Source organism: Bombina bombina, chromosome 5 (genome assembly GCF_027579735.1).
Source record: "Bombina bombina isolate aBomBom1 chromosome 5, aBomBom1.pri, whole genome shotgun sequence".
NCBI classification, from domain to species: domain Eukaryota; kingdom Metazoa; phylum Chordata; class Amphibia; order Anura; family Bombinatoridae; genus Bombina; species Bombina bombina.
This window is the reverse complement of record NC_069503.1, coordinates 7,264,731-7,281,120: the sequence shown is the minus strand read 5'-3', so window position 1 is coordinate 7,281,120 and position 16,390 is coordinate 7,264,731. Positions and strand designations below refer to the sequence as shown.

The window sequence follows — 16,390 nt, the reverse complement described above, 5'->3', positions numbered from 1 at the left end:
TTTTTATCACTATGGCACTGAGAAGTACTTACCCCCCCCCCAGCCTCTGCACACACCCTCCTCAGTACAGCCCTTGTGCTTATCACTATGGTACTGAGAAGTACTTACCCCCCCCCCCCAGCCTCTGCACACCCTCCTCAGTACAGCCCTTGTGCTTTTATCACTATGGCACTGAGAAGTAGTTACCCCCCCCCAGCCTCTGCACACCCTCCTCAGTACAGCCCTTGTGCTTTTTATCACTATGGCACTGAGAAGTACTTACCCCCCCCCCCCAGTACAGCCCTTGTGCTTTTTATCACTATGGCACTGAGAAGTACTTACCCCCCCCCACCCACCTCTGCACACCCTCCTCAGTACAGCGCTTGTGCTTTTTATCACTATGGCACTGAGAAGTCCTTCCCCCCCAGCCTCTGCACACCCTCCTCAGTACAGCCCTTGTGCTTTTTATCACTATGGTACTGAGAAGTACTTACCCCCCCCCCCCAGCCTCTGCACCCCTCCTCAGTACAGCCCTTGTGCTTTTATCACTATATGGTACTGAGACAGTACTTACCCCCCCCCCCCCCAGCCTCTGCACACCCTCCTCAGTACAGCGCTTGTGCTTTTTATATCACTATGGTACACTGAGAAGTACTTACCCTCCCCCCCCAGCCTCTGCACACCCTGCCATAGCAGTACAGCCCTTGTGCTTTTTATCACTATGGTACTGAGTAGTACTTACCCCCCCCCCCAGCCTCTGCACACCCTCCTCAGTACAGCCCTTGTGCTTTATCACTATGGCACTGAGAAGTACTTACCCCCCCCCAGCCTCTGCACACCCTCCTCAGTACAGCCCTTGTGCTTTTTATCACTATGGCACTGAGAAGTACTTGACCCCCCCCCCAGCCTCTGCACCACCCTCCTCAGTACAGCCCTTGTGCTTTTTTATCACTATGGCACTGAGAAGTACTTACCCCCCCCCCAGCCTCTGCACACCCTCCTCAGTACAGCCCTTGTGCTTTTTATCACTATGGCACTGAGAAGTACTTACCCCCTCAGCCTCTGCACACCCTCCTCAGTACAGCCCTTGTGCTTTTTATCACTATAGCACTGAGAAGTACTTACCCCCCCCCCAGCCTCTGCACACGCCTCCTCAGTACAGCCCTTGTGCTTTTTATCACTATGGCACTGAGAAGTACTTACCCCCCCCCCAGCCTCTGCACACCCTCCTCAGTACAGCCCTTGTGCTTTTATCACTATGGCACTGAGAAGTACTTACCCCCCCAGCCTCTGCACACCCTCCTCAGTACAGCCCTTGTGCTTTTTATCACTATGGCACTGAGAAGTACTTACCCCCCCCCCAGCCTCTGCAACACCCTCCTCAGTACAGCCCTTGTGCTTTTATCACTATGGCACTGAGAAGTACTTACCCCCCCCAGCCTCTGCACACCTCCTCAGTACAGCCCTTGTGCTTTTTATCACTATGGCACTGAGAAGTACTTACCCCCCCCCAGCCTCTGCACACCCTCCTCAGTACAGCCCTTGTGCTTTTTATCACTATGGCACTGAGAAGTACTTACCCCCCCCCCCAGCCTCTGCACACCCTCCCGCAGGACAGCCCTTGGGCTTTTTATCACTATGGCACTGAGAAGTACTTACCACCCCCCCCCCAGCCTCTGCACACCCTCCCTCAGTACAGCCCTTGTGCTTTTTATCACTATGGGTACTGAGAAGTACTTACCCCCCCCCCAGCCTCTGCACACCCTCCTCAGTACAGCCCTTGTGCTTTTTATCACTATGGTACTGAGTAGTACTTACCCCCCCCCCCAGCCTCTGCACACCCTCCTCAGTACAGCCCTTGTGCTTTTTATCACTATGGTACTGAGAAGTACTTTACCTCCCCCACCCCAGCCTCTGCACACCCTCCTCAGTACAGCCCTTGTGCTTTTTATCACTAGTGGCACTGAGAAGTACTTACCCCCCCCCCCAGCCTCATGCACACCCTCCTCAGTACAGCCCTTGTGCTTTTTATCACTATGGCACTGAGAAGTACTTACCCCCCCCCAGCCTCTGCACACCCTCCCTCAGTACAGCCCTTGTGCTTTTTATCACTATGGCACTGAGAAGTACTTACCCCCCCCCAGCCTCTGCACACCCTCCTCAGTACAGCCCTTGTGCTTTTATCACTATGGCACTGAGAAGTACTTACCCCCCCCAGCCTCTGCACACCCTCCTCAGTACAGCCCTTGTGCTTTTTATCACTATGGCACTGAGAAGTACTTACCCCCCCCAGCCTCTGCACACCCTCCTCAGTACAGCCCTTGTGCTTTTTATCACTATGGCACTGAAAGTACTTACCCCCCCCCAGCCTCTGCACACCCTCCTCAGTACAGCCCTTGTGCTTTTTATCACTATGGTACTGAGAAGTACTTACCCCCCCAGCCTCTGCACACCCTCCTCAGTACAGCCCTTGTGCTTTTTATCACTATGGCACTGAGAAGTAGTTACCCCCCCCCCCCAGCCTCTGCACACCCTCCTCAGTACAGCCCTTGTGCTTTTTATCACTATGGCACTGAGAAGTACTTACCCCCCAGCCTCTGCACACCCTCCTCAGTACAGCCCTTGTGCTTTTTATCACTATGGCACTGAGAAGTACTTACCCCCCCCCCCCAGCCTCTGCACACCCTCCTCAGTACAGCCCTTGTGCTTTATCACTATGGTACTGAGAAGGACTTACCCCCCCAGCCTCTGCACACCCTCCTCAGTACAGCCCTTGTGCTTTTTATCACTATGGCACTGAGAAGTACTTACCCCCCCCCCCCAGCCTCTGCACACCCTCCTCAGTACAGCCCTTGTGCTTTTTATCACTATGGCACTGAGAAGTACTTACCCCCCCCCCCAGCCTCTGCACACCCTCCTCAGTACAGCGCTTGTGCTTTTTATCACTATGGCACTGAGAAGTACTTACCCCCCCACCCAGCCTCTGCACACCCTCCTCAGTACAGCCCTTGTGCTTTTTATCACTATGGCACTGAGAAGTACTTACCCCCCCCCCCAGCCTCTGCACACCCTCCTCAGTACAGCCCTTGTGCTTTTATCACTATGGTACTGAGAAGGACTTACCCCCCCCAGCCTCTGCACACCCCCCCTCAGTACAGCCCTTGTGCTTTTTAATCACTATGGTACTGAGCAGTACATTACCCCCCCCCCCCCAGCCTCTGCACACCCTCCTCAGTACAGCGCTTGTGCTTTTTATCACTATGGACTGAGAAGAACTTACCCCCCCCCCAGCCTCTGCAAACCCCCCTCAGTACAGCGCTTGTGCTTTTTATCACTATGCACTGAGAAGTACTTACCCCCACCCAGCCTCTGCACACCCTCCTCAGTACAGCCCTTGTGCTTTTTATCACTATGGCACTGAGAAGTACTTACCCCCCCCCCCCCCCAGCCTCTGCACACCCTCCTCAGTACAACCCTTGTGCTTTTTATCACTATAGCACTGAGAAGTACTTACCCCCCCCCCAGCCTCTGCACACCCCCTCAGTACAGCCCTTGTGCTTTTATCACTATAGCACTGAGAAGTACTTACGCCTCGCCCCACCCCCCCCCCAGCCTCTGCACACCCTCACTCAGTAAAGCCCTTGTGCTTTTTATCACTATAGTCACTGAGAAGTACTTACCCCCCCCCCAGCCTCTGCAAACCCTCCCTCAGTACAGCCCTTGTGCTTTTTATCACTATGGTACTGAGAAGTACTTACCCCCCCCCCCCCAGCCTCTGCACACCCTCCTCAGTACAGCCCTTGTGCTTTTATCACTATGGCACTGAGAAGTACTTACCCCCCCCCCCCAGCCTCTGCACACCCTCCTCAGTACAGCCCTTGTGCTTTTTATCACTATGGTACTGAGAAGTACTTACCCCCCCCCAGCCTCTGCACACCCTCCTCAGTACAGCCCTTGTGCTTTTTATCACTATGGTACTGAGAAGTACTTACCCCCCCCAGCCTCTGCACACCCTCCTCAGTACAGCCCTTGTGCTTTTTATCACTATGGTACTGAGAAGAACTTACCCCCCCCAGCCTCTGCACACCCTCCTCAGTACAGCCCTTGTGCTTTTTATCACTATGGTACTGAGAAGAACTTACCCCCCCCAGCCTCTGCACACCCTCCTCAGTACAGCCCTTGTGCTTTTTATCACTATGGTACTGAGAAGTACTTACCCCCCCAGCCTCTGCACACCCTCCTCAGTACAGCCCTTGTACTTTTTATCACTATGGCACTGAGAAGTACTTACCCCCCCAGCCTCTGCACACCCTCCTCAGTACAGCCCTTGTGCTTTTTATCACTATGGCACTGAGAAGTACTTACCCCCCCCCCCCCAGCCTCTGCACACCCTCCTCAGTACAGCCCTTGTGCTTTTTATCACTATAGCACTGAGAAGTACTTACCCCCCCCAGCCTCTGCACACCCTCCTCAGTACAGCCCTTGTGCTTTTTATCACTATGGCACTGAGAAGTACTTACCCCCCCCCAGCCTCTGCACACCCTCCTCAGTACAGCCCTTGTGCTTTTTATCACTATGGCACTGAGAAGTACTTACCCCCCAGCCTCTGCACACCCTCCTCAGTACAGCCCTTGTGCTTTTTATCACTATGGCACTGAGCAGTACTTACCCCCCCCCCAGCCTCTGCACACCCTCCTCAGTACAGCCCTTGTGCTTTTTATCACTATGGCACTGAGAAGTACTTACCCCCCCCCCCCCAGCCTCTGCACACCCTCCTCAGTACAACCCTTGTGCTTTTTATCACTATGGCACTGAGCAGTACTTACCCCCCCCCCCAGCCTCTGCACACCCTCCTCAGTACAGCCCTTGTGCTTTTTATCACTATGGCACTGAGAAGTACTTACCCCCCCCCCCCCAGCCTCTGCACACCCTCCTCAGTACAGCCCTTGTGCTTTTTATCACTATGGCACTGAGAAGAACTTACCCCCCCCCCCAGCCTCTGCACACCCTCCTCAGTACAGCGCTTGTGCTTTTTATCACTATGGAACTGAGAAGTACTTACCCCCCCCACCCAGCCTCTGCACACCCTCCTCAGTACAGCCCTTGTGCTTTTTATCACTATGGCACTGAGAAGTACTTACCCCCCCCCCCAGCCTCTGCACACCCTCCTCAGTACAGCCCTTGTGCTTTTTATCACTATGGTACTGAGCAGTACTTACCCCCCCCCCCCCAGCCTCTGCACACCCTCCTCAGTACAGCCCTTGTGCTTTTTATCACTATGGCACTGAGAAGTACTTACCCCCCCAGCCTCTGCACACCCTCCTCAGTACAGCCCTTGTGCTTTTTATCACTATGGTACTGAGAAGTACTTACCCCCCCAGCCTCTACACACCCTCCTCAGTGCAGCCCTTGTGCTTTTTATCACTATGGTACTGAGAAGTACTTACCCCCCCAGCCTCTGCACACCCTCCTCAGTACAGCCCTTGTGCTTTTTATCACTATGGTACTGAGAAGTACTTACCCCCCCCCCCCCCCAGCCTCTGCACACCCTCCTCAGTACAGCCCTTGTGCTTTTTATCACTATGGCACTGAGAAGTACTTACCCCCCCCCAGCCTCTGCACACCCTCCTCAGTACAGCCCTTGTGCTTTTTATCACTATGGCACTGAGAAGTACTTACCCCCCCCCCCCCCAGCCTCTGCACACCCTCCTCAGTACAGCCCTTGTGCTTTTTATCACTATGGCACTGAGAAGTACTTACCCCCCCCCCCCCAGCCTCTGCACACCCTCCTCAGTACAGCCCTTGTGCTTTTTATCACTATGGCACTGAGAAGTACTTACCCCCCCCCCCCAGCCTCTGCACACCCTCCTCAGTACAGCCCTTGTGCTTTTTATCACTATGGTACTGAGAAGTACTTACCCCCCCCCCAGCCTCTGCACACCCTCCTCAGTACAGCCCTTGTGCTTTTTATCACTATGGCACTGAGAAGTACTTACCCCCCCCCCCAGCCTCTGCACACCCTCCACAGTACAGCCCTTGTGCTTTTTATCACTATGGCACTGAGAAGTACTTACCCCCCCAGCCTCTGCACACCCTCCTCAGTACAGCCCTTGTGCTTTTTATCACTATGGTACTGAGAAGTACTTACCCCCCCCCCCCAGCCTCTGCACACCCTCCTCAGTACAGCCCTTGTGCTTTTTATCACTATGGCACTGAGAAGTACTTACCCCCCCCAGCCTCTGCACACCCTCCTCAGTACAGCCCTTGTGCTTTTTATCACTATGGTACTGAGCAGTACTTACCCCCCCCCCCCAGCCTCTGCACACCCTCCTCAGTACAGCGCTTGTGCTTTTTATCACTATGGTACTGAGAAGAACTTACCCCCCCCAGCCTCTGCAAACCCCCCCTCAGTACAGCCCTTGTGCTTTTTATCACTATGGTACTGAGAAGTACTTACCCCCCCAGCCTCTGCACACCCTCCTCAGTACAGCCCTTGTGCTTTATCACTATGGTACTGAGAAGTACTTACCCCCCCAGCCTCTGCACACCCTCCTCAGTACAACCCTTGTGCTTTTTATCACTATGGCACTGAGCAGTACTTACCCCCCCCCCAGCCTCTGCACACCCTCCTCAGTACAGCCCTTGTGCTTTTTATCACTATAGCACTGAGAAGTACTTACCCCCCCCAGCCTCTGCACACCCTCCTCAGTACAGCCCTTGTGCTTTTTATCACTATGGTACTGAGAAGTACTTACCCCCCCCCCCCCAGCCTCTGCACACCCTCCTCAGTACAGCCCTTGTGCTTTTTATCACTATGGCACTGAGAAGAACTTACCCCCCCCCCCAGCCTCTGCACACCCTCCTCAGTACAGCGCTTGTGCTTTTTATCACTATGGCACTGAGAAGTACTTACCCCCCCCAGCCTCTGCACACCCTCCTCAGTACAGCCCTTGTGCTTTTTATCACTATGGTACTGAGAAGTACTTACCCCCCCCCCCCCCCCCAGCCTCTGCACACCCTCCTCAGTACAGCCCTTGTGCTTTTTATCACTATAGCACTGAGAAGTACTTACCCCCCCCCCAGCCTCTGCACACCCTCCCTCAGTACAGCCCTTGTGCTTTTTATCACTATGGCACTGAGAAGTACTTACCCCCCCCCCCCCAGCCTCTGCACACCCTCCTCAGTAAAGCCCTTGTGCTTTTTATCACTATGGCACTGAGAAGTACTTACCCCCCCCCCCCAGCCTCTGCACACCCTCCTCAGTACAGCCCTTGTGCTTTTTATCACTATGGTACTGAGAAGTACTTACCCCCCCCAGCCTCTGCACACCCTCCTCAGTACAGCCCTTGTGCTTTTTATCACTATGGTACTGAGAAGTACTTACCCCCCCAGCCTCTACACACCCTCCTCAGTACAGCCCTTGTGCTTTTTATCACTATGGTACTGAGAAGTACTTACCCCCCCCAGCCTCTGCACACCCTCCTCAGTACAGCCCTTGTGCTTTTTATCACTATAGCACTGAGAAGTACTTACCCCCCCAGCCTCTGCACACCCTCCTCAGTACAGCCCTTGTGCTTTTTATCACTATGGTACTGAGAAGTACTTACCCCCCCCCCCCAGCCTCTGCACACCCTCCTCAGTACAGCCCTTGTGCTTTTTATCACTATGGTACTGAGAAGAACTTACCCCCCCCCCCCAGCCTCTGCACACCCTCCTCAGTACAGCCCTTGTGCTTTTTATCACTATGGTACTGAGAAGTACTTACCCCCCCCCCCCAGCCTCTGCACACCCTCCTCAGTACAGCCCTTGTGCTTTTTATCACTATGGTACTGAGAAGTACTTACCCCCCCCCCCCCCAGCCTCTGCACACCCTCCTCAGTACAGCCCTTGTGCTTTTTATCACTATGGCACTGAGAAGTACTTACCCCCCCCCCAGCCTCTGCACACCCTCCTCAGTACAGCCCTTGTGCTTTTTATCACTATGGCACTGAGAAGTACTTACCCCCCCCCCAGACTCTGCACACCCTCCTCAGTACAGCCCTTGTGCTTTATCACTATGGTACTGAGAAGTACTTACCCCCCCCCCAGCCTCTGCACACCCTCCTCAGTACAGCCCTTGTGCTTTTTATCACTATGGCACTGAGAAGTACTTACCCCCCAGCCTCTGCACACCCTCCTCAGTACAGCCCTTGTGCTTTTTATCACTATGGCACTGAGAAGTACTTACCCCCCTAGCCTCTGCACACCCTCCTCAGTACAGCCCTTGTGCTTTTTATCACTATGGTACTGAGAAGTACTTACCCCCCCCCCCCAGCCTCTGCACACCCTCCTCAGTACAGCGCTTGTGCTTTTTATCACTATGGCACTGAGAAGTACTTACCCCCCAGCCTCTGCACACCCTCCTCAGTACAGCGCTTGTGCTTTTTATCACTATGGCACTGAGAAGTACTTACCCCCCCCCAGCCTCTGCACACCCTCCTCAGTACAGCCCTTGTGCTTTTCATCACTATAGCACTGAGAAGTACTTACCCCCCCCAGCCTCTGCACACCCTCCTCAGTACAGCCCTTGTGCTTTTTATCACTATAGCACTGAGAAGTACTTACCCCCCCAGCCTCTGCACACCCTCCTCAGTACAGCCCTTGTACTTTTTATCACTATGGTACTGAGAAGTACTTACCCCCCCCCCCCCAGCCTCTGCACACCCTCCTCAGTACAGCCCTTGTGCTTTTTATCACTATGGTACTGAGAAGTACTTACCGCCCCCCCCCCAGCCTCTGCACACCCTCCTCAGTACAGCCCTTGTGCTTTTTATCACTATGGCACTGAGAAGTACTTACCGCCCCCCCCCAGCCTCTGCACACCCTCCTCAGTACAGCCCTTGTGCTTTTTATCACTATGGCACTGAGAAGTACTTACCCCCCCAGCCTCTGCACACCCTCCTCAGTACAGCCCTTGTGCTTTTTATCACTATGGCACTGAGCAGTACTTACCGCCCCCCCTCAGCCTCTGCACACCCTCCTCAGTACAGCCCTTGTGCTTTTTATCACTATGGCACTGAGAAGTACTTACCCCCCCCAGCCTCTGCACACCCTCCTCAGTACAGCCCTTGTGCTTTTTATCACTATGGTACTGAGAAGTACTTACCCCCCCCCCCCAGCCTCTGCACACCCTCCTCAGTACAGCCCTTGTGCTTTTTATCACTATGGTACTGAGTAGTACTTACCCCCCCCCCCAGCCTCTGCACACCCTCCTCAGTACAGCCCTTGTGCTTTTTATCACTATGGTACTGAGAAGTATTTACCCCCCCAGCCTCTGCACACCCTCCTCAGTACAGCCCTTGTGCTTTTTATCACTATGGCACTGAGAAGTACTTACCCCCCCCCCCCCAGCCTCTGCACACCCTCCTCAGTACAGCTCTTGTGCTTTTTATCACTATGGCACTGAGAAGTACTTACCCCCCCCCCCCCCCAGCCTCTGCACACCCTCCTCAGTACAGCCCTTGTGCTTTTTATCACTATGGTACTGAGAAGTACTTACCCCCCCAGCCTCTGCACACCCTCCTCAGTACAGCCCTTGTGCTTTTTATCACTATGGTACTGAGCAGTACTTACCCCCCCCAGCCTCTGCACACCCCCCTCAGTACAGCCCTTGTGCTTTTTATCACTATGGCACTGAGAAGTACTTACCCCCCCACCCCAGCCTCTGCACACCCTCCTCAGTACAGCCCTTGTGCTTTTTATCACTATGGCACTGAGAAGTACTTACCCCCCCCCCCCAGCCTCTGCACACCCTCCTCAGTACAGCCCTTGTGCTTTTTATCACTATAGCACTGAGAAGTACTTACCCCCCCAGCCTCTGCACACCCTCCCTCAGTACAGCCCTTGTGCTTTTTATCACTATGGCACTGAGAAGTACTTACCCCCCCAGCCTCTGCACACCCTCCTCAGTACAGCCCTTGTGCTTTTTATCACTATGGTACTGAGAAGTACTTACCCCCCCCCCCCCAGCCTCTGCACACCCTCCTCAGTACAGCCCTTGTGCTTTTTATCACTATGGTACTGAGAAGTACTTACCCCCCCCCCAGCCTCTGCACACCCTCCTCAGTACAGCCCTTGTGCTTTTTATCACTATGGTACTGAGAAGTATTTACCCCCCCAGCCTCTGCACACCCTCCTCAGTACAGCCCTTGTGCTTTTTATCACTATGGCACTGAGAAGTACTTACCCCCCCCCCCCCCCCACGCACACCCTCCCTCAGTACAGCCCTTGTGCTTTTTATCACTATGGCACTGAGAAGTACTTACCCCCCCCCCCCAGCCTCTGCACACCCTCCTCAGTACAGCCCTTGTGCTTTTTATCACTATAGCACTGAGAAGTACTTACCCCCCCCCAGCCTCTGCACACCCTCCCTCAGTACAGCCCTTGTGCTTTTTATCACTATGGCACTGAGAAGTACTTACCCCCCCCCCCAGCCTCTGCAAACCCCCCCTCAGTACAGCCCTTGTGCTTTATCACTATGGCACTGAGAAGTACTTACCCCCCCCCCCCCAGCCTCTGCACACCCTCCCTCAGTACAGCCCTTGTGCTTTATCACTATGGCACTGAGAAGTACTTACCCCCCCCCAGCCTCTGCACACCCTCCCTCAGTACAGCCCTTGTGCTTTATCACTATGGCACTGAGAAGTACTTACCCCCCCAGCCTCTGCACACCCTCCTCAGTACAGCGCTTGTGCTTTTTATCACTATGGCACTGAGAAGTACTTACCCCCCCAGCCTCTGCACACCCTCCTCAGTACAGCGCTTGTGCTTTTTATCACTATGGCACTGAGAAGTACTTACCCCCCCCCCCCCAGCCTCTGCAAACCCTCCCTCAGTACAGCCCTTGTGCTTTTTATCACTATGGCACTGAGAAGTACTTACCCCCCCCCCCCCCCAGCCTCTGCACACCCTCCTCAGTACAGCGCTTGTGCTTTTTATCACTATGGCACTGAGAAGTACTTACCCCCCCAGCCTCTGCACACCCTCCTCAGTACAGCCCTTGTGCTTTTTATCACTATGGCACTGAGAAGTACTTACCCCCCCCCCCAGCCTCTGCACACCCTCCCTCAGTACAGCGCTTGTGCTTTTTATCACTATGGCACTGAGAAGTACTTACCCCCCCCCCCAGCCTCTGCAAACCCTCCCTCAGTACAGCCCTTGTGCTTTTTATCACTATGGCACTGAGAAGTACTTACCCCCCAGCCTCTGCACACCCTCCTCAGTACAGCCCTTGTACTTTTTATCACTATGGTACTGAGAAGTACTTACCCCCCCTCCCCCAGCCTCTGCACACCCTCCTCAGTACAGCCCCTGTGCTTTTTATCACTATGGCACTGAGAAGTACTTACCCCCCCCCAGCCTCTGCACACCCTCCTCAGTACAGCCCTTGTGCTTTTTATCACTATGGTACTGAGAAGTACTTACCCCCCCCCCCAGCCTCTGCACACCCTCCTCAGTACAGCCCTTGTGCTTTTTATCACTATGGTACTGAGAAGTACTTACCCCCCCCCAGCCTCTGCACACCCTCCTCAGTACAGCCCTTGTGCTTTTTATCACTATGGCACTGAGAAGTACTTACCCCCCCCCCCCCAGCCTCTGCACACCCTCCTCAGTACAGCCCTTGTGCTTTTTATCACTATAGCACTGAGAAGTACTTACCCCCCCCAGCCTCTGCACACCCTCCTCAGTACAGCCCTTGTGCTTTTTATCACTATGGTACTGAGAAGTACTTACCCCCCCCCCCCCAGCCTCTGCACACCCTCCTCAGTACAGGCCTTGTGCTTTTTATCACTATGGTACTGAGAAGTACTTACCCCCCCCCCCCCCCCCAGCCTCTGCACACCCTCCTCAGTACAGCCCTTGTGCTTTTTATCACTATGGCACTGAGAAGTACTTACCCCCCCCCCCCCCCCCAGCCTCTGCACACCCTGCTCAGTACAGCCCTTGTGCTTTTTATCACTATGGCACTGAGAAGTACTTACCCCCCCAGCCTCTGCACACCCTGCTCCCTGTGCGCATCACACCAACAAGCACGGGCTCAGAGGCTCTCCCACTGTCTTTAGCTGGCAAAGAGACGCTAGAAACAAACTCCTTTTTGCGGAAAGTGCCAGTGATGATGCTCCACAAGCTGCGCTTACTCTCCCTATTGTACTCTGCAGGGGGCTCAGACACATGGAGGTCTCGGCGGGAGGAGGCTGCAGATACCGAACAACCTTCTCCTTCTCTAAGGCTCCTCATCCAGTTCTCCTGCACTTCAATCTCTTTCCTAGACTCCATCCTCTTGCGCAGTCTGAAGCTAAAACTCTTCCGCAAAGATGAAAGATTTTTTTGTGACTCTGAGCCACTTTCAGATGCCCCTCTGGAACCAAACACATTCCACCTCTGGCTACTCCAAAGCGAAGCCCCCCGCAAGAATCCAGAGCTGTTGCTGCGAGTAAATCCCCCTGTAGTGCGCACTCCCTCAGATGCGGCTCCCCCTCTTCCTTTGCCAAGACGGTTTATATCCAGGACACTCATACTTAGTGGCCAGTGAGGAGAGCTCTCTGCTGCTGGCTCACATCTCCTCCCGGTCTGCTGCTTCAAGAAGTCAAATACTCCCCCTAGAGAGCTGGAGTTGGACTCTGCTTTGTGCCCTGAAAGTCCATTTCCCAGTGAACACAGACTTCTAGGCCTGCGCTTCTGCTGCTTGGCGGCACTAATTGCAGCCTGGACAACAGCGCTGGGTGCAGGGTCAGGAGTTGCTGTAACCTGTGAAGTGACAGGTAATGGTGCAGACTGCTCCATACTCCCCTTGCACTCTGTGATCTCAGCTGGACAAGCATGTCTCAGATCCACACTTCTGTGTGTTCGCATTGTACACAATAGGCTGCACAGTAGAAGTTATCTCCCGAAATTCTCTCATGCCTGAAGAACGTATAAAGAGTCCACAGGTAACAAGATAACGAGCAGGCGACGCTCTCAGAAGCACACAGGAGGTTGGAAGCTCTCGTGCACAGGCATGCAGCCTCTGTAAGTAGCCAGCATGTTGCAACCTGTGTCACCCAAACAGGTTAAGCAGGGAGGGGTCAGACACCAGCATGACACCAACAAGACCTCTAGATACTCGTCCACGCCTTCCAAACCCATATATAGAACAGGACTCTCTCCTGCAAACCTAAAGTGTGAGACATCTGAGCTTGCCAGGAACCCCAGATAAGGTGTATAGTCATCAGAAAATGTTCAGTTCTTCTAGAGAGAAATATGTAGAGTGTGTGTGTGCGCATGTCTGTATGTATGTATGTGTGTGTGTGTATATATATATATATATATATATACACATATATACATACAGTTGAAAGAAAAAACATAATTTATGTAAGAACTTACCTGATAAATTCATTTCTTTCATATTGGCAAGAGTCCATGAGCTAGTGACATATGGGATATACATTCCTACCAGGAGGGGCAAAGTTTCCCAAACCTTAAAATGCCTATAAATACACCCCTCACCACACCCACAAATCAGTTTAACGAATAGCCAAGAAGTGGGGTGATAAGAAAGGAGCGAAAGCATCAAATAAGGAATTGGAATAATTGTGCTTTATACAAAAAAATCATAACCACCACAAAAAAGGGCGGGCCTCATGGACTCTTGCCAATATGAAAGAAATGAATTTATCAGGTAAGTTCTTACATAAATTATGTTTTCTTTCATGTAATTAGCAAGAGTCCATGAGCTAGTGACGTATGGGATAATGACTACCCAAGATGTGGATCTTTCCACGCAAGAGTCACTAGAGAGGGAGGGATAAAATAAAGACAGCCAGGGGGGCGTGTCGGAACAGCAACCAAGATGGCTGCTTTCCTTTAAGGCTGATTATAGGAGCAGATAAAACCGCTATTTACTGCTCTGAAATCTTATAATCTGAGCTACTTTTCAACAATATTCTACAGTCTAGAAGCTACTGCTCAGAAACATATATTTATTCACCTAGATTTCAGCCTGGAAGATCTAACAGATGTGGTGCGTAGCGGAGGCCTGCTAACGGCCTCAGCCTTCATCTTGCCCTCCCCAATATCCTGCAGACACAGGACGAGCAGCTGTATACGCTTAACATTTCACATTTCCCCTTACCTATCCGCTACACTGAGACTAAAGGTCGGACAGTCTCTCTATCTCTTACCTATCATGGGAGACCTCACGCAACATATACAAGCCTTCCTGCTAGACTTGGAGATGATAATACTCAGAAGCTTTGACAATTTTTTGTCGCCAATGCAGTGTGGGAACATGCAAAACAGTATTCCTCTGTCATCTTATACAGAAGTACCGCTAATTATGAGTGGCCGGAGTCAGGATGAGGAGCGCATTAAGCCTGCTTGTGAGGATCGGACCTCAGAGGATGCGGCCGATCCCCAGGAACTGCTCTCTGACTATCCTACCCGTCAGTTCGTTGCCTTGCCGGACAGACAAGAAAATCTAAAGAGCCAAACACTACACTTTTCTAACTTGGACAGACCGGTGGAGAAAAGCGCTAAGTATCTGATTGCACTGGGCGCAGTGCTAGTTTGGCAGACAGACATACAAGAGATAGCGAAGTGCTTATTTGAAGTAGATAGATACAATGCAGCAACCTCATCCTTCGACTCCGGTTCCCAGACAGCTGAGAACGCCGGTAGACAAGACTGGATGACACTCTTTGTCACCTTCTTGGGACAAGCGATTAGAAGAGTTGGCGTGGGATCATTTTGATCATCTGAACTGAGGGCTGCGGGAGCTGCTTAGACGAACATTGTAACTTCCAGAGCTTCAGACTCGCTGTAATGTCAGATGGATTTGTGGGCAGCTGGCAGTCTGCAGTGCTGCTTCATAGAACCGGACATGTAACTTTCGCTTTGTGCCCCATAGTACTACCGGACTGTGAGACGTTGTTTACTATTTGTGTGTTTTGAGTAGCTCACTGTGTTTTTTCCCTAATAGAGCAATATTGCCGTTACCATTTGATATACGTCTGCTGGTTTGACATTAGGTTACGGTTTGTATATCCTACAGTAAGATTGAGCCTTAAGTTTATAATTATTGCATGCGACACAGGATGTTAACTCTCATTTAGCCTCGCTGTACAACACTGCTGATTATGTGTACGTTTTTTCACACACGGGTCTATCCAGACTTGAGTGCAGTGTGACAGCTTGAAAAAGAGACTAATCATCTTTTATTCATAAGGTAGTGGGAATGGTTAAAAGTGGCCAATTCAGTTATTTAGATTGTGTGCCGCCTTATATTTGTGTCCCTTGTTATTTGCCCCGTAACGGATAATGTACCCTCTCTAAAATGTATGTTTCTGACTGCTGATTTGTAGGGATACCCTTACTATGGTACCAGTGTTAGCAGTAGTTCCCCACCCTGATCCTATTAAAGTAGCCTGGGAATTAGCTTAGGGACAGCATAGGCTCTGCCCATCTCATAATCAGTACCGTTATTTTTGTTGAGAGACTCTAGTGAGAACTATAATCCTAGAACCAGGGAGGAGATATATATGCACTTAGGATTTCAATGGGTCTGGCAAATCTAGTTAAAATTAGAGTTTCACATTAATATCCGGCTGGGTCTAAAAAACATAATTTATGTAAGAACTTACCTGATAAATTCATTTCTTTCATATTAGCAAGAGTCCATGAGCTAGTGACGTATGGGATATACATTCCTACCAGGAGGGGCAAAGTTTCCCAAACCTCAAAATGCCTATAAATACCCCCCTCACCACACCCACAAATCAGTTTAACGCATAGCCAAGAAGTGGGGTTTTAAGAAAAAAGTGCGAAAGCATGAAAAATAAGGAATTGGAATAATTGTGCTTTATACAAAAAAATCATAACCACCACAAAAAGGGTGGGCCTCATGGACTCTTGCTAATATGAAAGAAATGAATTTATTAGGTAAGTTCTTACATAAATTATGTTTTCTTTCATGTAATTAGCAAGAGTCCATGAGCTAGTGACGTATGGGATAATGACTACCCAAGATGTGGATCTTCCACGCAAGAGTCACTAGAGAGGGAGGGATAAAATAAAGACAGCCAATTCCGCTGAAAATAATCCACACCCAAAATAAAGTTTAAATCTTATAATGAAAAAAACTGAAATTATAAGCAGAAGAATCAAACTGAAACAGCTGCCTGAAGCACTTTTCTACCAAAAACTGCTTCAGAAGAAGAAAACACATCAAAATGGTAGAATTTAGTAAAAATATGCAAAGAAGACCAAGTTGCTGCTTTGCAAATCTGATCAACCGAAGCTTCATTCCTAAACGCCCAGGAAGTAGAAACTGACCTAGTAGAATGAGCTGTAATCCTTTGAGGCGGAGTTTTACCCGACTCGACATAAGCATGAT

At 51.4% G+C, this 16,390-nt stretch overlaps 1 protein-coding gene across 1 annotated transcript in view; it reads right to left on the bottom strand.

Moving 5' to 3' along the window:
• The window catches only part of AGAP3 (ArfGAP with GTPase domain, ankyrin repeat and PH domain 3), a 1,006,220-nt gene extending 993,174 nt beyond the window's left edge, over nt 1–13,046 (bottom strand). Inside the window, exon 1 of the mRNA XM_053713235.1 lies at nt 12,000–13,046. Coding sequence (XP_053569210.1) covers nt 12,000–12,870 — 871 coding nt within the window. The 5' untranslated portion in view covers nt 12,871–13,046. The remainder of the gene's footprint in view (nt 1–11,999) is intronic.
• Between the last annotated feature and the right edge of the window lie 3,344 nt (nt 13,047–16,390).